The sequence below is a fragment of the Paramormyrops kingsleyae genome, chromosome 1, assembly GCF_048594095.1.
Source record: "Paramormyrops kingsleyae isolate MSU_618 chromosome 1, PKINGS_0.4, whole genome shotgun sequence".
NCBI lineage: Eukaryota > Metazoa > Chordata > Actinopteri > Osteoglossiformes > Mormyridae > Paramormyrops > Paramormyrops kingsleyae.
Window position 1 is genome coordinate 30,223,823 of NC_132797.1, and position 21,178 is coordinate 30,245,000.

The following is a 21,178-nucleotide window of genomic DNA, read 5'->3' on the forward strand; positions in this document are numbered from 1 at the left end:
ACCACCTCCGTAAAGACACTGGGCTGGCTGCAAGGGGCATTGCCCTCTTCAAGCTCTCTTCAAAATCCCATGCTGGGTCTTAAGCATGAAGTCATGTCAGCGTGGTAAGAACTAGGCTACAAAGTGCTAGCTGATTAGTCAGGCTACACTTTACTGAAACAGGACCCCCTTCAGCTTCCCCCAAAAGGGTTCTTCCAATGTCAGCAGGGGTACAGCTCAGTACAGTTAGGGACACATTTTGTAAAGTGAAGGGAGTATTTGTGCTGTATGGGCAGCATAGTCGTGGATAATGGACTCTTATCGTGGTGGTCTCCAGAGTCTCGCAAGGGTCTGGCTGTTGTACCCTTGACGAGATGCCAGATATGCTGCTTTGGGTGAAAGATGCAGCAGAGACAAATGACAAAGTACTATAAAAAAAAAAACAGAAGTGCTGGAATGACAGTGCTGGAGAGCAAGAATTTGCTGGAAACGACAATTACACTCCAATCACTGCCAGGAGCCTTTTATTATGACAGCCTTACTGCACGTTTCCACACTGCTGACCCTTTGCAAAATAGCCTGCTTTGTGCCGTAAGCTAACACACACACATGTGATATACTTAGAGCAAATTTTGGGCTGACCAAGCAAAATAAATAATTTTAAGGAAATACGTGCCAAGTTAATTGAATTCTTAAAGCGCTGTAGCTGGTTGCAGTGCAGTGTCCATACCACACATATATATTTGCACGTACATGTGCATTTTCATGGACATTCCACAAACGGTCTGGAAATGGGGGTGGAATGAGTGAGCAGCAGCACCCAAACCTTTCAGCCGGACCCTCTCTTTGATCAAAGCTCCTCATCGTCAAAAGAACAACGCAAACTCAGGCTCGTGATTAAAGCAAAAAGATTATATATAAGAATAGCCTCAGTCACCATCTCCCCTTGTACAGGAGGTGCTGATGGGTACGGCACCCAGTTAAGATAGGCACGTATGCTCCTGACACATACAATTTCTTCGTTCATTATTCATTTGTTTGCAGAAATTGCAGTGTGATGGCTGTGCTGGGTTTTTGGGGCTGGCTGGGTGGGGGGGTGGGTCTGCTTTGTTTATGCTAGGCTAGCGTGTAGAGAAACAGCGAAAGGCAGTTATTTAAAGGTCAGCCCACAGAGGAATCAAATAACAGGCCCCCAAACCCACAGAGAGACTCAGAGGTTTTTTTGAGGACAAAACCAGAATAGGTGTTTCTCAAGGGAATACCCTTTTAATGCAGTGATCCCATCCGACCCGGTTAGCAAGAAGGAGTCGACCATATCCGATTTATGGTAAGAACAGGATGACATTAATTTTCAGACTATGGCGTATGGCTAGAAATCTCACTATGAATATGTTTACACCACCACAAAGGACAAAAAGCTCAGTCAGTTGCAGGTCTTATTATTTCTGCTTGTGAGACTTTTTTTGCCTTTTGTCCTTCAACTGGAAGCCTGAGGAGCAAAGCCAGAAGTGTCCTGGGGAGAAGCGCCCTGGGAAAAGCAAGCAGAGACAAGCAGCGAGCCCGATGGAGCGAACCACGCCGAACCCCACTGGAGGGACATCTGGCAGGGCTCTCCTTCAGGGAGTGCACACGGTGCCACGGCCAAGGGGTGACTGCATGGAAAGATGGAGGCCAGAGCTTTACGCCCACGGGCAGAAACCCTGCAGAGATGCGAGCCCTGGTACAGGACTGTCAGGACGCCAAGTGGGCAGCGGCATCAGTAGGACCACCCATAGAAAATGCCGTCCTGGCAGCTTTGCGGTGGCCATTTTGGATGCGAGCTCCTCAAAAGAGAAACGTCACAGGAATACACGTCATGAGTGCTGCAATGAAGACCCTGCAAGATGGGTATTTTAATGGCAAACGGTACGGCAGGCTGACTGAGAACATCTTGTGCCTGTCCTCCACGAGTGCTTTATCTCTGCTGGTGTGATGCTGATGTCTACAATAAAATGTGATCCCACGGCATCCTTCAGGCTGGTGGGGTGACAGCGATCTGGATCCCTCACCTAGCCCCCCCCCCTCCCCCCGGCCCAGACTGTCTCACGGGAACCTCCGGTGGGAACATCCTGCAGCTTCTCCGGGGCAACTTGCCCTCCCACGGTCCCACATTAGCTCGATCGATAGCGCCGACTGCACCAAGGGATGCAGGATAATCCATAGGCCTGTGCTCTTGCTGCAGTGCAGTGGCAAGGACTGGACTAGATGGAAAAGATGTTACCCTTGACAGAGTGGGCGGAACCACTGCAGCCATCGATTGCCAGGGAGGGAGACGTGTAAGTTCGCCCGGATACAACCAGCACCAGTTTTCTAGGCCTGTCTGATGACTGTATTTTTATTTTTATGACTGGGAAGTCGGAGGGGGGCCATGATGCCCAGACCTTCTCAGGATGCCTTCCCCTTCCAAAATGTAAATATTCACTGCAGTGAGCCATACCCACAACCTGGAAACAACTGGGAGGTCAGGACGCTCGTTTCAACTTTTCTATGCAAAACTGAAGGAATTAGTAACAAGGACCATGCACTGATGAAATCCCAGAATCCCCATATTTTAAGCAGTGTTCACTAAAATATACATTATAAAACACTGCAAGTTAAATCAGACACCTTTGGTTCGCGTACATTTCCCAGGCAGGTGTTAAATCTGGCTGTGAAATTACTTGAACTAAAAACCCATCTGTAACACACCATGTTGATTTATACGACACTGAATCATTTAAATTAGACTTTGCTTACCAGTCGTGAGCCAGGGCACCATCACCAGCACGGCATCAAAAATGACAAATAATAATGAGTCCTAAAATACTTCAATTCTTATTGAAAATGCTAATGAACTTGGGGGGAGGGGAAGGGGGTGGTTGTCATAGTATGTCCATTTAAGTTTCTTTGTTTCATCACACAGGGTCTGATTTGCCGACATGGGTAATTTTGGAGTGCACTCAGGACAAGAATGTGTGGCTGACATTACAATAGCAGTGTGGAGAAAGTGTGAAGCCTTTGGCATGGTTAATCAGCCCCCCACCAATAAAACTCAAGGTACAACTGGCATAAATAATACACGGTGTTAGCACCGAGCTGGCCTTGGGCAGCACCCTGCTTTATGACTAAAAGATCAGGAAGTGCACTGTGTGTGGATGTACCGCTCCTGTATAAGGAGCAAAATGCACAACGAACAAGGTGAGGAACTGGACACGTTTTCACATATTCACTACAGCTGGAAGGAAAATGTCACGCTTATTGGAAGATGTGTAGTAGGTAAAATCCTCTCTTTTCCAGATTGGAAACAAATTGGAAAAAAGACTGACAGTATTTTCCACCAGGCCCGAGACCATGGTAAAATTCACAATAAATTAGTGTACTGTCTTGCAAATATTATTCTGTCCCTTTTTTATTTTTTATAAGATGTGCTTTAGCTTAGCATATGGATGCTGCATATTTGTGTTCTTTGTACCTGTGATTGTCACAGATTCCCAGGTATTTAAGAAAGTGCTGAAAAGCACATCCTCATAACTTTAGGAAACCCACACAGGGAGATTTTATTTTCTTATGAACAAAGATACTGTCACAGCATGGAGGGATTTAAGTTCCCGTATTTATTAATGTGTTTTTTATCTGAATCTGCAAGTCAAAGGTCAATTTGCAAACACGTTACTGCTTCTGAAGGGGAAATGATTTAAAAAGGAGAAAAATAAAACAGATTTGATGATATTTGTGTGCTGCAGATTATACATTCAACAGATAGGACTTGTGATAGATGTGAGCAGTATGCTAAAGACAAGCTATTTTTACACAAACATAAGCTATGTAGTCTTCATATTTTGGAGATTCCAAAGCAGTTCCGGATAAACGGTAGATATGCCTCCCTGGGCATTGTGTCAGTATTTAAAACAGCCAGAATTTGCCCGATTGCTCTTAATATTTCAGTGTTCTCCTCTGGAGAATGCAGAAGAAAAGTTGCTTTTTTCCTTTCTTTTTCTCAAAGAATAAAAGAGTGGTCCTGCCAACCAAGCCTCAAGATAACCGTTTGTGGTTCTGGCCAAACCAAGTGCTGAAAAGAGAGGAGAGCCCCTGATTCCTGATAACCGTCAACCGACATCTGAAATAGCTACAGTCTCTTAACCTGCATTTCTGTTTTTTGCTGCTAGCATCAGGCACACCAGTGTGTTCCTTGGCGATGATCCTCTGTTTAAGAAACCCAGGAGAAAAATTTATGACTGCAATGTTTGTTCTTCCAGAGAACACCAGGCTCCCGGAAACAAAGGTGCTGTCGTAGATGAGGGCGATTTTATTGGGGTTTGCTTTGGTGCCGCCCCTGATTTTATATAATGGGGGGAGTTTAGAAGTCCCATGTCAACCTTTGATGCATGAGCGAAACACCTATTTAACGTGCTGCATATCCCTGCTTCTAAGAAAAATCTTTTTCTCTTAATAGTTGGCTCCAAATCAAATGGAGAGATAAAATCACCTGTGGTCATACCTGAGATGTAGAAAAACAGCAACGCTTATTAATTGGTGGGCGACATGCGTGAAATCCATCAGGGAGAGGCGTGGGGCGACGGGGAGCGGCGGGAGCGGCGGAAGCAGCGCGGTGTTAAGCATTGTTTACCTGTCAGCTGACATTGATTAATCTTGTGTTCGGTGAGATCGCTCAGCGACTCGAACACCTGCAGGCAGCCGTCGCAGCTGTGCAGCGCCTCCTCCTCTTCCTCCTCCCCCTCTTCCCCCTCCTCCGGAGGTGCCGGCCGGCTCTTCAGCTCGCTGTCCGTCCCATCTTCTACCGGCTTTCCTAGTTCACCATTCGGGTCTGTGGGGGCAGGGGGAGAGTGGAAGGGACATCAGGGCAGGATAAGGCATCCTCGAGGATAAGTAAGACTGGGAGGACAGCAGGAGGCAGGGCCGCGAAGATAGGCATGGGTGTTTCTAGTCTTTGTAAGCAAGGCCTGGTGTAGACACCTTACTTTATATTGCCGAAGCCTGGAAGAAGAGTGACACATCCCCAAAACTACAAATTAGATCGCGGATCCATTTTTGTTTCAGCACATAAGAAGACGTGTGAAAGCACCTTTAAAACTAGGTCACTTGAGCATTTTGCCGTTAGCTAATTTGTGGAACAACAGGCTGATTTGAAAAATTGCATCTTCCAGGATCATTTTTTATTTCTCGCAAAGTGCAAAAAAGATTCCCTTTGCGACACATGCTAATATCAAAAGGGACATCTTGGTTTATTACTGTCATATTTTCGTACACCATAGCATTGAATACAGATTACAAACAGAATCATTGAACACTGCAAAACTCTGAAATAATACCACTGTCTCTCCCTGTACTTCAGAACATGAACATACATGGAGTGATCATGTCAAACAGCATGAAGGGTACTGTTAAGGGTGCCTTGATACTGTTGTTGTTTGGCTCGATGAACCAAGTGCATTTCATCAACTGCCACACAAATGCACCCTCCACCAAATCCCACAACCAATCTTGCTGAAAAGACCTGGGGAAACTAGAGCCACACAGCACAGGCTTCCCTGACTGTGCTATGGCTTTTAATAAAGACATTCGGCAACAAACTGTAGAGAGAAAAAACAGCAGCACATGGATCCAAATTTCCCCCATTTTTTCCCCACCTCAGAAATGCTTTAGATAAAACACTTGATGGTTTCCTGAATAATTCATCGGCACACGAGGGCAGCTGCGGGTCGCACACATCGATACGCCTCACTTTTTCTTTAATTTCGTTTCTTGCAGAGGGCACACAATTTGTCTGAGTGGCTGGATAATGCAATGGAAGAGTTACGATTGCTGGCAGGTGAAGAGGCTCTTCTCCACACAACATTAAGCGAATATTGCCTAACATTAATAACTGGCATTGTGTTTTCAAGCAAAGCCATATTTGTTGTGGTCTGTATGTGTGTGTATGCGTGTCTGTGTGTGTGTATGTGTGCTGTACAAGTTTCCCCTGAAGGGACGCAGTTCTGTAAGTCGTCAGGGCCACCCAGGACTTCAGCACCAGCAAAGTATCGATGTACCATCACACCCACCATTGTCCTTAACTCAAGGCGATGGAAAGTTCTGGAAGATGCTTTATAAAAATACCAGCACCGCAGTTCCGCTGAGATGAGGCATAACAAAACAGAGTGTGTTTACAGAACATAATGCTCCCCACGCAAGCCCTGCAGCTGTACACTCCATGTTCCTTCAAACTCCACACCATCTATCGGGATCAGTCACGTCCAATAGGTATTAATCAGTCAAACAAAAGAAGACCTTTTCATAGAAGCGCGCAAAAATATTTTCCCAAATGTTCTCCCCAAAGAGAAATCGATGGTTATCGGATCTCAGGACACCGGATTCACGCCGACCAGTTATGAAAGGCACACATGTTCCGTAGACTTTATTATGGATGATGGGGTAATCAAGCTGATGTCCTTACAGCTCTTCCCTGCCCACAGCATTCCGAGTGTTAAAGTGTCTAAGATGCTCTCCTGGAACACCGGCTGGATTCTATGGCCCCAATGGGGGCTCAGTATGGCTGGACGTGTAACAAAACTGGCTTGGTTCTTTTGAGAAACGTAGGGATTCAAACTTTGTTAGAGATTGCCTTGGCTGACAGCAAAAGGCTCACTTTTGAGGACTGTGAGTTGCCTTACTTGTCCAATCAAGTGCTTACCTATCATGTACCTATTTCAGTGTATTAATGTATGTTACATTACAGTTGGATTTAAATAGCTAATTGGAATGATTTCTGAAACCTGTACGGAAAGTTCTTGCTTAATTCTGCAATGGTCAGTCATAATTCGGTTGGATTCCGTGGGTAGAATCACGAAGGCAGATGCCTGCTAGCAGCTTGCCTCATTCGCAGGTTTTTGTAGCACAGCTAACGTGTTCATGGTGGCGGTACAGCACCTTCAGTGGAGCCTTCAGTTGCTTAACCCCAGATGACAGAGAGCAGGATGCACGTACGCAGACCTGGCTGTCATAGCGTGTCATGTCACCGGCACAAGCCTGTAAAGAATGCTTCAGGCTGCTGTTATCGGCTGTCATGTAGCGATTACGCAGGTGTTGTGTAGGCTCTGCTTCGACTTCATAAAGACGCATCAAAATACGTTGTCACTGTCACACTTTTGTGCCGGTGGACCTAAAGAAAAGTTGGCTGGCACCTTGTCAGTGTGGTATCACAGCACTGTGTTGGGAACACGCTAAAACTGTCACAGGAATCTGGTTTTCATGCAGCCGGGGAAGCTAGAGCGCGGCTTGAGCAGGGCTCAGGCGATTCAGATACTCTCCATCACTCAGATTTCTCTGTTGTTTTTGGCAGAGCGCAAAGAAATCTAGATAGAAAAAAACAGTACAAATGTAAAAACCACCTTTTTGATTGTGGGCCAATATAATGGTCTGACGAATACAACATGTTATAAACATTACATCATTCGGTATGGGGAAAAAAATCCCTCCTTGGTACAAGCATTTACAGCCCCTTTGTACTTAATCTAAACTCACGATTGGCTGACAAACAGCAAATTGGTTTGATGCTAACAATCCTTTTACTTCTGCTGGCTGTGTGTTAGCCACTGACTTGGTGCATCAGATTTTATGCATGTGAGATTTTTCTAGCTTTATCACAATTGAGGAACCGTTTGGCAGACCAATTATTCAGAGCTGATAAGCAACATTGATGACGGCATTAACTGCCATGGCGATGGCCGACATGACGAAGCGAGCCGCCCATTCTGCTCTTCTCAGGTGCAGAGTGACATTTATCATAAGGTAGCCTTCATCTTGCGGAGTGAGTAGCATCCACTCAACGCCTGCTGCCCCCCGACATCTTATTGAATATTTCTGCTCTTTAATATTTATAGTTTTTTAATTGATGTCCTTTTTCAGCTTCTTTCCTCCCAAAGGTCCCGGCCTCCCCAATAGAGTGATCTCTCCATCACCCCATGGGGTCTCCCGCTGAGAGAGGAGGTGCTGCGCTAGCCACGGGCCCCCCTACAGCTACAGCCTGCCAGTCCCCGCCATCCACCCCACCCCCACCCCCCACCACCACTCATTGCCCTGACCCCAGAGAGACACTCTGTTCCTCAGTGACGGCTCACATGAAAATTAGAGAAGAAAAGGAGCTCTGCTCTGCTCAAGTATGGAGCAGCAATGCACAGCCCAGTATGATCTCGCTGTTGTTCCTTTTCCAGCAATACATCAAGTCCCTCCCCTTAACCATAATTAAGTTTACTGTTTTAATAGCTTTTCAAATGCAGAATGTTTTGATCACTTTACACTTTGGTGTCTAATTGAAATTCACCTAAAAGAGTGAGCTAGGGCAGCAAGAACCCTAATATCCTTCGGCACAAAAATTTGAAGCAGATTAAACTCCCACTTCATTCTGTGAAAAAAAAGCTTTTTATTTTCTTTTCCCATGGACCATGTGTGGACGTATGGTTGCATCCATTTATTTTTTGTTATTAACAGTCTAGTATTTTGTGCAAGAAGCATCACTTTTATCTAAGGTCTATAATCACAATGGTGGTATCTGTGTTAGCATCAGTAGTTTGGAAATGTGGCTGTCAGATGATGCATGCACCCTTAGAGTAGACAGCTACTCGGGGGGACTACAATGACAAATAGCTAACAAAACTACCTTGACATACTCGGAATCTACGCCTGGATGAAACCCATCAAAACTTGAAATGATAACTACAGCAATATATAAATGAACTGAATGAAAATGAGCAGCATTATTTTGGTTATAAGAAGCTAACTCGCTAGCTGCACTGACCAACATTCTTTGGGTTATAAGAAGTTAACTTGCCAGCTGTCCTGTGGTCTAGTTATGGGTCCAGGGGCTATGTTATGGGAAAAAGGTCAATATCACATAGACAAGCAGCTGTGATACCTTAATAATGAACAAACACAAGGCAGGAATATCGTCGTCTTCTAACATATAAATGGAACAGTAAGCGAGTTGGCTCCATGCAGCCACTTGCCAGAAGGTGTGTCCTACGGTGTCAGCTGGGGTTTGCTCTGGGCTGTGACCTCACTAAATGTTTGGGAAGGAGTCCGATTGGGCCCCTCCTGCTCGTCGATCCACAGCCATGTGTACAGTCAGCTGAGCGCATACATGACTGTGGGTGAAACTGAGATGATAGCACCCTCCTTAAAGCATAGCCCATCAAGAAAAGACATGCAGGTGGCTGACAAATGCAGGAGTCTTTAGCAAGGGTTTTGTGAGTTCAGAGGCAGACTTATGATTGAGTTAAAATCTGCCCGTTTCAGACATGTAAATGGTACAACAAAAGCACAGTGACAACACTATCCAATAATCCCTCCTCCTTCTCTAAAGATAACACCACCATTCCTACTAGAGAAGAGACCAGAAACATACTAAAATATACAGATGCCCTACCTATATGGGCTATGTACAGAAGACAGAAAGACATCAGGGATAACATGTAAATTCATTAGGTGAAGTTTTCTGATACAAATGTCAGTGCTGCATAGGGAAATACGAGTTTCAAAGACCAAGAAACACATCCAACCAAAACAGTTTCAGGCCTGTTTATTTGTTAATTTGGTTAGAAGATTATGTAAAATTACTTACATTTCCTTCAATCTTCTACCTAAATTTTAAAAACCATTTTTAACCAAAGGAAATTAAAAATTTACTGAATAATTATGCTTCTCTGAGCCCTCATCAGTTACTTTATGTACTCCCAGCTATTCTTCATCAAAGCTGGGATACATCATCTTTTGCAAGTCATGTCCAAAAATTACAGCTTTGTGTGATCAGAATAATAAGGATTTTATCATCCCTAGAAAAAAAGCTGCTTCTCTCCAGCCACGTCTCAGTGAACAAGTTTAAAAACTCAAGCACATCGTCCACGGAATGACCATCCTTAAGGCATTTCGATTTTTATCACACTGGATCGTACAACAGTCAACACAACCTGGGTGGAGCGAAGCGTAATCTAAATAAATCTGGACTGGGGTTCAATTATAAATATGGTGTATGGAGACATCTGTCTGAACTCCTTGCCAGTGTGCTCTTCACTGATATCCCATCCAAAATATATACAATTAATCAGCTTCTAGAGTTTCCATCCTGCTCGATGATATTAAATTTGTACTAAATTTGTAGTGCATGTGAACGAGTGGGAGAAGAAGCAAATGAAAGATGCTTAGTACTCTGTATTAAATGGAATATGAATGCAGGGGTTTGATGGAGAGGTTGAGTGAGCAATGCCGTATTCATTTACGTTGTTTACAGGGATGCGGTGATGCCCATGCTGTAGTAGTCTGTCCATAGCAGTGTTTTTATAGTATGAAAATACCACATGCAATAAATAGTTCAATTACACAATGACAATCCCATATTGATTTTAGAAGTATGCGGCCAGAACAAAAGCATTACCTAAGTTTGGTGAAGGCAGAATGTAGTAGCCCAAGACTGCTTTATGAACACAAGGAAAAAGAGATAATAATCAGTTCCAGGTGGTGATGACGCCCCCACTATGCCCCCACCCTCACAGTAGGAAAATATTCCAATGCCATTCCAGCAGTCAAAGGCTCGGGAAAATGAGAAAATTTTCAATGGGTGGGAACTAAGACACCCAGCACCCTTTTTCCCATAATCCTTAGATACGACTGAGCTCACCACTCCAGCAGTATTACTTGATTTTTTAACAACAGTGTCGTTTTAGTGGATCTGACGTTCCTTGCTGAAGGAAAGCTGAAATCTGACACTACGAGGATTTCAAGAAAAAGGTTCATATGGTTATAATTATATACAGAGCTCTGCGAGGCAAAAGATCGAGTGATCTCACAGCTACGCTGCTATACTCACCACAGAGAAAAAACACACACACACACGGTCTCATTAGACGTCTGCAGTGACAAGAATCCCACTGCATCCAACCTTGATTCTGCACGCATCTTTCTTAGCATAACCGATATAACCTTTGTTCTGTTATTCTGCGAAGCATCAAACTCAAGACACGCATGTGTACAAAACGTGCAAAAAAGATCAAAACGGGCACGTACACCTGGAGGCCAATTTATCGACGTGCTCTCGCACCGTACGTCGTTAGACAATGGAGGCGAGGCAGATACAAGTTGTTTTTTAGAGTCATGGCAAGTTTGGAGACTGCGCTGAGTAAACAAGGAAGGCACGGACTCGGATCACAATGCACTTTGATCTTGACGCCCATTGGAATACTTCCAGCACAGTTCTGAAAAACCCAACAATGACAAAATAGTCAAAGACAGCACACATGACACCTATCAGACCAGGTGACATGTACAGAAGCCTCAATGTAGATGCTGAATCTTTAAAAATTAGATTATTACAAGAAAAGGAAAAGAAACACATTTTAAAACGTCATTTTGACAATGAATTAAAATTGTCAGTACTGCACTTGTCCCTGGTAAGAAGTCTCCCAGTAATGAAAGAAAAGGCCAACAGGTGACGAGGTGACACTTAGGCAGAAAATGACATCAGTGTACTCATCTCATGGTGCCATTACATGCCTTCCAGCAGAAATGCAAGGTTCACAGCCAGCATTCTGCCCTCACCAAATGACGACATGGCCTCACCTTGGTCAGCTGCAATTCTTTAAATAGCACAAGTGTTTGTTCCTGTTTATTCTACATGGCATACATGCACTTGAAAATTATAGTCTGTGCATGAATGCTCTGAAATGGTGGCTCCATTTCACCCCCCTCAATCAGTTCTTGTGGGCTTATGGGGAATACTTGAGACAACCCCACACCTGTGTCCTAATATACTGTAAACAAGTATGCACCTTGATCTATTTTTCATCTAACAGCATGTTTTTTTCCCTTTTTTTTGGTGAGGTGTGCAGGGAGAATGAGGAGGGAACAGAGGTGCACCAGGGCAAATTAATTCAACTTTTGTTTTTGTACAAATGAAAACATCAACATTTATGTCTAACTAGCCTCTGAATTCTTGTTTGATTTGCTCCTTGAAACTTGTGAATTTAATATAACAGCAAGACATTAATATTTCATTCTATTCATTGTTAACTGTGAATCTCTGCTTTGCAATGCAGAACAATGCACAAATGCAATGTTATTTGATTATATGTGACTGCAATTAAACTTGAGGTGACTGTGATTATATTGGAAAGAAATTATTTACACTTTTCATAAACAAAATGCACTAAATAATTTCAAAGAAAAACTCATTTCAAACATTAAGAAGCCAGAAGTTTGGCCTATGAAGTTAGTAATTCACCACATACAGGGATACATTAAGGTCCTGAACAACGCAACATGAAAGCTGAAGGAATAATTGCGGAGTGGACTAAGGAGTTTTTTGTATTTTTAAGTGTATCCTCTATTTTAGAAAACTCTTATTCAAATCAACATAGTCGACATCTTGAACAGCACTACAGGAAAACTGGATCACTCTTCAGAAAACTGATAAGACCTAGGCAAATGAGCAAAATAGGGACATTTATAGGAATACATAAGAAATAGCAATATAGGAATATATGCAGGGCAAGAATTTAAGGACCTAAAAAACCTATTAAACCTCAAATCGTGTCAAATTCCTAGAATCACACTCCTAAAGTGACAGGTGTAAATCCAAACAGCACATTTGATTCACCAGTCAATGGCATTCTGAAAGGAAACGCATTGCGTTGGCTCTTAAGAGGGATCAGAAAGTGTTGGTAGTGTGCTGAAGAGGGGCATTGCCAGAAGGGCCCCTCGGATGAGCCAGGGGGGATGGAGGGTGTATAATGCATTGCATCTCTCAGTTGACAGGGCTCTTGCAGGTCGGGACATAAAGTCTGGACCTGACAGGGCAATTGTCATCAGTCCCACCCGTTAGCAACAGTTTGCAAGGTGACAGGCATGGGAGGGGGCTAGTCAGGGTTCATCAGTGAGTGCTTAAGCTCCCTGGTAGGTACAGCAGCAGAGGAAGGGTGTCAGACAGATCCAAAAAAATCCATAAGGCGCAGATGATGGGCGTTTGGACTACTGACTGTTCCCTTGGACAATTCCCTCTACAAAGCTTATCAATACTTTATCACCCATCTTCGGAGCACCTAGGGCCCCTGACAGTTGGACAAAGTAATCCATATTAGGTTTAAAATAACTACACACAACATCTAACCTTTCCTGGAAAAGACAGAGAGGGATAGATCTGTACTAAGGCCACGATTCATTCATAATGGCCATCTGAAAGCCTGACCTGGATTTCATCTCTCCTCCTGCAGGCCATCGTGAGCACCAGGCTGAGATGGAGGGGAGGGGCTCATCTGACTGGCACACTCCACTATCCCAGAGTGCAACAGGCTGTGTGGCTCTATGGCTGATAGGCATGACTATTGGCCAATCTTAAGCTGAGCTTTGAGGTTTGATGTTACTCTAAAAAAAAAAAGCTTAACCTTTCCTCAAAACCACATATCCTTCATTCCCAAGTGTCTTTGTGGGTAACAGGAAAAGAAGGCACCGCTTGGCCAGTTCAGCATTAAAACTAGGAAATGGGACATTACCGCTCTGAGCACCAGACCGTCCCGCTGCAGAGGGCTGCTCCTCCGTTTCATTTTCCTCTACTGCCATGAAAAGGGAGAAAAAGAGAAAGAAAGAAAGAAAAATCGCTGTTAGAAAAGGAGACAAAACTGACCCACTCAACACACCCAAGGGGTCTGACTGACAAATCTACCCAAAAAATTCAAGCTCCTATGGACTAAGGAAAAAAGGTACTAAAGTGGACCTTTATTTTGAAAAGCCCTCTAACTATATATCAGAGCTGATCAGGCAGCTCCCGTAATTACATTTTGGTGTACAAAGGTGTCATGTCTGGATGCTCTTTGGGGCTGAATATGTTTGGACTCCTGATATATCTGAAGTGCCCTGGTGACACACCACTAAGCGCTCATGCCATGGTGACAGTTTAAACATGTGTCAATAATCACAGACACTGCATCATATATCATTTCCTTCTGAGCTGCCTTGTTGCAGTCCCTCCCCCATTGTCCCCAGGTCTTTCACGCCTCTGTGGACACAAAAAAAGCTACCCCAAGAAATCCATCATCATGTCATCAGACATCACAACACAAGCCCACAGGTCGGTTATTTACAAGCCTGGCCCTAGCATGAGAGAGTGCCCTGGCACGCCACGGACAATAAAGGGTTCACAAACTCTTGAATATTCACAGAGAAAGGTAAGGCGGAGGGAGGTATCTGAGCTGACTTTCTGAGTCAGAAGATTACAGTCCGTGGAGCTCCGATGTGGGGCTGAACAGAATTGTAGCATACTGCTACAAGGAGAATCAACACAAGTCTCCCTCATTAAGAACAAAAAAAACAAACCACCTCATTGTTAAACTATTCCAGTGTTTCCTTAATTTATAATTCGGACAGCTTCCAGCCATGAACATCAGCCTTCATTGTGCTTAAGCAAGTTCATTTTTACATGAATCAGTGTTATAAATTCCTTCACGTGCATGTACACGTGTTAGCAGTTAGCGCGATTCAAAGGCTAACGAGCTACCATGCTAACGCCCCATCAGATTCTTTTGAAGCGCATCATCTCCCTGTTTTACTGGGTCTGTATTAAGGTTTGTTCCTGGACCCTTATAGAGCCCCTGGCTCTGGCACGTGTGTGGCGTGTGACATGGACGGCCACGCTGCTGCTGGGAGGGCCGTCGGCTTCCAGCGGCCTCTCAGGCGGCTGTCAGACAGGGCGCGAGCGTGTACCCAGAGCCTGCTCTGCTGCGTGCCGCTGCCTCGTTAGCCCAGGCACTGCCACCGTGTTCTCATTAGCAGCGAGGGCCTCTACTTCGCGGTGGAGGCGACACCCAGTCGTGCCGCGCGGCGCCCCAGACAGCAGCGGCAGCCGATCTCCTGCTAATGAGGGCGTCGCTGCCGCGGCCCAACAAGGGCGGCTGACACGATGACGCGTCAACGCGGTGATGAAAGATCAACGGTCCTGACCGTGTGGCTGCACGCAAGCGGCGGGTGCATTAATGGGCCATCCGTCGAGCCTGGATGCCGCTATCGCTCCTGTGCACCTGGACAAATTCTTCTGACAGAACAGAGCACAGCCCCAGTATGTGAGACACCAAAGGCCTGTCTGGAAAGACACATAACGCTCGCTGAATAAAGTAAAGCCAGCAGCAACTACAGACAATCATGAAAGTAACACAAGCCAATTGCTTTTCTGTGTTGTTATATTTTCCAAAGAAGTGCACATGTAAAAGTCCTAATTTCTGTTAGCTTTTTTTCTGGGGGGGCACCACTTAAAAACAAACAGGGCTATACGGAACCACAGCATTCCGTTTCCGCAAAGGAACTTCAGATCACTTGTCTCCACACAGCACAGTGAACAGGCCCTTGAGAGTCGAATCCCAAAATAACCGCTTCCAAACGACACCCACACATACATACCACAGTTTGTACTGCCGTTAGTATGGCTCTGAGCTGAAACGAAATCGAATTCTGTATGGTACTCCACAGAATGGTAGAACCACTCATAACAACGTGAAACACAGATCAGGCTTCGATGCAGCATAGGAGCTCACCAAAGGCCATTTTGGGAAAGATTCATTTTGTAATGTGGGTACTATTAAATGAAGAATAAATATAGAATGAATATATTCAATTATTTCCAAATTGTGGCTATAGGGCCCCCTACAACTTTTTCCATATACCTCCTATAGCTTCTTTTGACAGCATTTAAATAAGTACTGCAGAAGCGGAGAGCAGTGCAGTTGCTTTGCGTGTGTTCGTGTGTGACACAGGAAAACAGGGCGCATTGTAAATGCAGCTCAGCTCCTTCAGGTTTTCTCCAGTGCTGCACCAACCTGGCACACCGTGCGGTACTGCCAAGCCAACCGCTGTCTTTACATACTACATGTCACGCGGTGCCACACAGGGGGGCTGTCACTGATTGGAGGGGCAACATCTCATTCCCTGCTGTCTATCGCCAACCTAGGAACACCTGACAGGTTCCTTTCAGATATATGTGCATTGGTTAGTTGAGACACTGTGGCCAACTAAATCTTTTCCTGCAAAAGCCCCCCTCTGACCTGAAGCCCCCTGCCACCAAGGCAGAACAATACCAATTATGACAGAGCTCAGAAATGAAACTTTTTTTTAACAGAATATTCCTTACTTAAGAGTCACGTGCAGAGAGCCAAATGGATTTCAGCAGTGGGTTTAGAACAAAAGACTCCTCCACCTGGTAAATGTAAAATTGAGGGCTCACTGAGGAGTTTAAAGCTTGTCGTTCCACTCCTGCAGCTCAAATGCACTCTCAGCTATGCCGTTTGTGTCTACTCTCTCCCTTTAACAAAGCAAAGGAAACTGATGGTAGTAAAGACCTCCCAGCAGGGAAGCTCCTCTTAGCTTGGAAATGCAAACCAACCATTTAAAAAGGCACAAAATTGCATATTTAAAGTAATTAGAGCCACATTTAATTCATATGGGTAGGAGTTGGTGTTCTCAGTAAGCCATTGGCCTTAAACTGTAGAGTTACACTGCCCTCTAATTAAAGGGATCTTTTACATCTTTCAGAGAAAATACAGATGTATGCTTCGATAGGTACCTTGTAAGACTTAAGAAATTTTTATTTTCTTAAAACTGAGTCGTTCTTCCCCCACACCATCATATGGGCTATTGTCACAAAAATATAAACAGATACAAAAAACAGTCTCTTAAATGTATTCTATGGTTGAAGAAGCCGATTGTGTCTCAACAGGTCTCTTACAGTGCCACTGAACAAAAGCACACCTCCAGTCCCATGTTTAATGCAAGCGTGCGCCAAAAACGGGCCTCGCTGATTGTGAACAGGGCACAGTCATAGGTAAGCCACTCCTCAGTGGATGAAAATCACACAAAAAGGCAGAATCAGCTTGAGTGCACCATCTGTGGAGAAGGGCAAGTTATGGTCCAAGGCACAAACCCGAAGCACATAGATGTGGCAGACGAACAGAAGTCTCAGTGTACAAGTTAGGCTCAGCATCATCAGAAATAAATAGAAACTGCGCCCACACCAAAATGCCACAAACACTATAGAACAAAAAATGTTATATATGCAGAAAAATCACCATTTGTCCTACTGTAGGATAACATGCATAGGGACTGTCCCTTTATCTAGACTTATAAAACAGCTCCTAAATGCTTTGCTTTACTCTAATTCCAGATACAACAATGTGCCTTTAACCTGGAAATGCTACAAAGGGAGATGCATTAGCCTTAGTAAGGAGTCTCCTTACAGAGACATCAGACAGGTGTAACACCCAGGCTTGCTAATGTTAATCCCCAGCACTTCAGCCCTGGATACTGAAGATACAACCCGCAGAGGGATACTCAGGAAGCAGAATGTCCCCATCCGGTAGGAAGCACAGCGGCACGGGAACTGCGCTTCACAGTGGCCAACTGCAGTCTTATTACGATGCCCCAGTGTTCAAGCTACGTGGTCAAGGACCAGAGCACCTGGCCCTGGCCTGAAGAAAAATCCCCCATTCCCAACCCATCTGACCCTGGCTGCATCTGGGATGGTATCAAACATTCAGAAATATGAGAGGGGACAGCCAAACAATCAACCGATAAAGACTGCTAAAGACACATAGCTGATTTTGTGTTTTTCACTTCCAAAGGATTTCTTAAAAGGAAAAAATCTAAGTTGTATACCACTGATTGGGCTGCTGTTTTACTCATTTTTTGTAACTTGCCAAAAATCTTTCTTTCAGTATTATAACTGAACCACAGCTCAATGTCATACTTTATTTGAAAATATATTTCAAAATTAAGAATTACTTATCGTTCTTCTAGTGGTTCACTAGCACAGGCAGTTAGAATGCATTTTTAAACAAGAAATAAATTTCAGTATTCTACTATGTGTATAGGCCGACACACATTTATATGCATACACAATTATACATTCTTCGATAAGGGAGAAAATATTTGAAAATCTGGCTATCATAGAAAAATACAATGAAATATAGGTCCTGGAGTGTTTTAAGTCCGGCTTGTGCGCTTAAACCACGGCTCTCAGAGGCAACTAATATATTTCTCCTTTGCCACGGAGAGTAAACGCGGCGGCTAATTTAGAGAGAGGGGTTTTATAAATCCCCTATGGATGGATCCTAAATTGGTGCGGAGAGCTTTCCCTGTACAGTAGGTGAACAGAGGGAGGTGAGCCAGAAAATACACCTAGCAATTGACGATGACAGGAGAACAGAACTTTTACATTACACGACTGAGGGGTAATTACTTAAACACACGGCGCTTATTAAAAGTTTTGCATCTGTAACCGTTTTAATATGTTTCTCAATTTCGAGCAGCAAGTGCTTTAAAACCTTTTCTTGCGCCTCTATTTATTCCTCTCCACGGGACTCTCCCGGTAAATGAGACTTGGATCTTCGTCATTAGTTGCTTACATTCCCTGTGCAAATACGATCAAACTGGCACAGACTATGCCGGACAGATCTCTCTATGGTTTGAATTACCATTTCTTGTATAGTATTTGAGCCCTTAGTTGTTATGCATGCCCCGCTATAAAACAGGCCGTATGTGCATTATTTTATTTATTTTTTTATAATTACTGAAACCTAGTACCTGATAATCACTTCTGATTTTAGTTCTTATCTAAAGGACAACATACTGGTGTGCATGCGAAAATTTCACACTGACAAAAACTAACGCTGTGGAATTGATGAATAAGGAGCAGCCGAAACGAGCATTGAATAAACGGGAATTTTATAATAACGACTTATTCGTTTTTCCCAAGTTTTAATTTGCCTCAAGACAGAATTACGATTCTGGTATAGGTGAAAGTGTAGGTACAAAGGTAAAATTCAGTAGAACAGAATGAAAATAACTACTACGAATTCGATGGTAAACTTTTCCCTCAAAACAAACACTTTAAAATACACAATTCGGTTAAGTTTTGGAACAGCTGTAAGTAAAGTTGTTATAAATATAAGGCAGTAGTTACGTTGTCTTTAAAACCTACTGGACTCTGTAATAATCCCAGCAGGAGCATACCTCTTGGTATTACTCACATCTCTAGCTATTTTATTCAAAGTGGCTCTCCAACTTTGAAAATCTTTTTTTCAATAAACTTCGCCCGCCACCTCAAGTTTGCATACGTGTTCAGTCTCGTGCGATGTCTGTAACTGTAATTTCCCGCCAAGTCGAAAAAAATACCTCCCGAGATCCTTTGCGAATGTCATTCAGTCGTGTCCTCAATTATGTAAAGTAGGTCTATGTATTTCGTATTTATATTATTACATGATTAATACGACTACTACTAATATTAATAGTAATAGCAATAATTATTATTTTTCTGCACGTTGAATGTTATCTGCCAAATGATAATTATTTAAGTAATATTGACTGGAAAAGGTCATATTCATCTATTCCTGATGAAAGCAACTTCCATCTCAGCGTGTTCAGCATCACCTGAACATGCTCATCCAGAGCCACACCTACATTATGTTTTGTTATAATCAGAAGAGTATAACTGTAAATTATAAGGGCAAGATATTATAAGCACTGGGTCATTTCATTTGGTAAATGACTCAGTCTTACGTAGGCCTATGCTTAAAGATGCTGGCATGTATCCATCTAAAATAAATTATTTATTATGGATGAATACATAGTTCCATTATCCCCTCTTTAATAACCATAACATTTAAGACCATCAAAATCAAGCAATTTAAGCATATAGCTGTTTCATAAATATGCAAATACGCTGATATATTTCATGAGTTCTGCAGTGAATACCAGCATCCATTAAATCTATATAATGGAAAATGTAGTTTACAATAACATTATAGTTTGAATAACCAACTTTTAAATGTTCAATTGAACCCAAATGGTTTATTTTGTTCTTGACTAATCAGGTGCCACAAAAACAGACATCAGTAATATATGGAATCAATAGATGAGTCACATTTAAGAGTATAAATTTCACCCTTTTGGGTGATATATGTGGCCAAAGATTAAACATAAGGAGTTTTAAAACCAAAGAAAGTTCCACGATGCAGGGTGATGACTGAGGTAGGACACGGAAGCAAAAGTCCCTTAATTGATAATGAGGTTCTGCTGTAATTGCATTTGTTTTCTTTCTATTGACCATCAGGTTAATTCTAGATGAACACCTTAGCATAAATACAAAAAAGCAGTGATCGTACTTATTCTGCTTTAGGATTTTATTCAGCTACCAGAAAATACTCACAGTATAGTAGTATTAAAACAGCAGTCTAACAGTATATTGCAGAATAGTATTGGAAATTAATAATAGTATTGTGGTACAATGATAAGAGAAAAACACAGTGTGTGTTTTCATGTTTATATGTGCCTACATATCTGAAATTATTTACCTTCTAAATAATGGCGTATTCCACAGCAGTCATCCACACAGACAGAAATAAAAAACATACCCAAACCACAGTCTTAAATTAAAGTGCTTTTGTCATATGGACTATTTTTATTTAGGCAAAATTTGATTTGTTAAATAGCTTAGCTCATAAGAATACTATAAATCACCACATAACTAATTTCCAGCAATCTATGACAGCTAACTAGTCCCCTTCTCTTCATCCTTCTGCAGCAAGAATAGCAATAAAATAAACTGCAATGTGTTTAGAGAACTATTTCAGTCTTAATGAATTTTCATATCATACATTCCCTTTCTTTTAACAAATCAATCAGAATAAATAATACATTTCTTAAGTTTAAATTTTCACCTTTACACAAAGGGAATCTGATGAGGTAGAGCACATACACTCATCTTAAATGTCTTTCGAAATAAAAAAAATCAACACAAAAAGTAAAATATCACTTATACCTTAGAACCACTAAAGGAAGCATTGTTCAATACAATATTAGACCAATTCAAATAATAAACTGTATAGTCAAAGATTTCTGAAACATAGAATAAAAAAATCCAACTGGAACTAAATGATAAACGGCTTTATTAAGTACAGTAGAGAAAGTAGAAATCTAAGTTTCTAATACAGAATTCAATGATCAAGTAAAGCTTAAATGACTCAGTAATGGAAATTCAGCAAAAACCACAGCCTAAAAAAGCACCACAAGAACAAAATGTTTATATTAAATTAAATGGATCCTCTTACGGAAAACCAGCTGTTTTATGGAAAAACTAGGTAAAATAACTATGCTGAAG

At 42.7% G+C, this 21,178-nt stretch overlaps 1 protein-coding gene across 8 annotated transcripts in view; it reads right to left on the bottom strand.

Moving 5' to 3' along the window:
- Positions 1–21,178, bottom strand: part of znf521 (zinc finger protein 521) — a 122,866-nt gene that overhangs the window by 98,205 nt on the left and 3,483 nt on the right. For 3 of the 8 annotated variants that reach the window (XM_072713431.1, XM_072713467.1, XM_023826762.2), the window contains 2 exons: positions 13,533–13,592; positions 4,625–4,822 (listed from right to left, as the gene is read on the bottom strand). In XM_072713431.1, coding sequence (XP_072569532.1) covers positions 4,625–4,822; positions 13,533–13,592 — 258 coding nt within the window. Of the gene's footprint in view, positions 1–4,624; positions 4,823–13,532; positions 13,593–21,178 lie in introns of those variants that run through there. The other 5 variants (XM_072713464.1, XM_072713437.1, XM_072713466.1 and 2 more) reach the window with 3 other exon arrangements.